The following is a 511-nucleotide window of genomic DNA, read 5'->3' on the forward strand; positions in this document are numbered from 1 at the left end:
ATATATATATATATATAGTAATATACTATTAGTTATTTTTTTCTAAAAAAGTGAGATTCAGCCAGATTGAAAGATTACAAAAGGACACTTTATACACAAAAATACAATTGAGTATAACATCCCAATCCATTGCTGTTAATGTATGTATGTAAGTGCGTACCTATTAGCAAAGCGCAACCAGAAGACGTTGTAGGCATAGAGACGCAGGGGCTGCACAGAGCGCAACATCAGCATGTATCGAATGTCAAACTTCACCATTCCCACCTCTTCTCTGTTGAACAGCACTGGATCTTCAATGTACTTACACACAACCTGGAAAACAAAGGACAAATGCACAAAGTCAGAGGTAACAAACCTCACAAATAATTGATTTGTCTTGAGCAATGTTTTAAGTGTTTTAAAAAAAAATAATCAAGCTTGTGCATTGTAGGAATTCAGTTCTATTTAGGCAACACAAGGCCAGGAAGGCTACTTTGTTGTTTTTCATAATCTGAGCCAGTGGAAGCATGTA

At 35.8% G+C, this 511-nt stretch overlaps 1 protein-coding gene across 4 annotated transcripts in view; it reads right to left on the bottom strand.

Moving 5' to 3' along the window:
- ttll12 (tubulin tyrosine ligase-like family, member 12) overlaps positions 1-511 on the bottom strand; it is a 114,392-nt gene that overhangs the window by 55,485 nt on the left and 58,396 nt on the right. For all 4 annotated transcript variants that reach the window (XM_032505302.1, XM_032505301.1, XM_032505305.1 and 1 more), the window contains exon 10: positions 161-312. In XM_032505302.1, the coding sequence (XP_032361193.1) occupies positions 161-312 (152 nt within the window). The remainder of the gene's footprint in view (positions 1-160; positions 313-511) is intronic.

Source organism: Etheostoma spectabile, chromosome 23 (genome assembly GCF_008692095.1).
Source record: "Etheostoma spectabile isolate EspeVRDwgs_2016 chromosome 23, UIUC_Espe_1.0, whole genome shotgun sequence".
NCBI classification, from domain to species: Eukaryota; Metazoa; Chordata; class Actinopteri; order Perciformes; family Percidae; genus Etheostoma; species Etheostoma spectabile.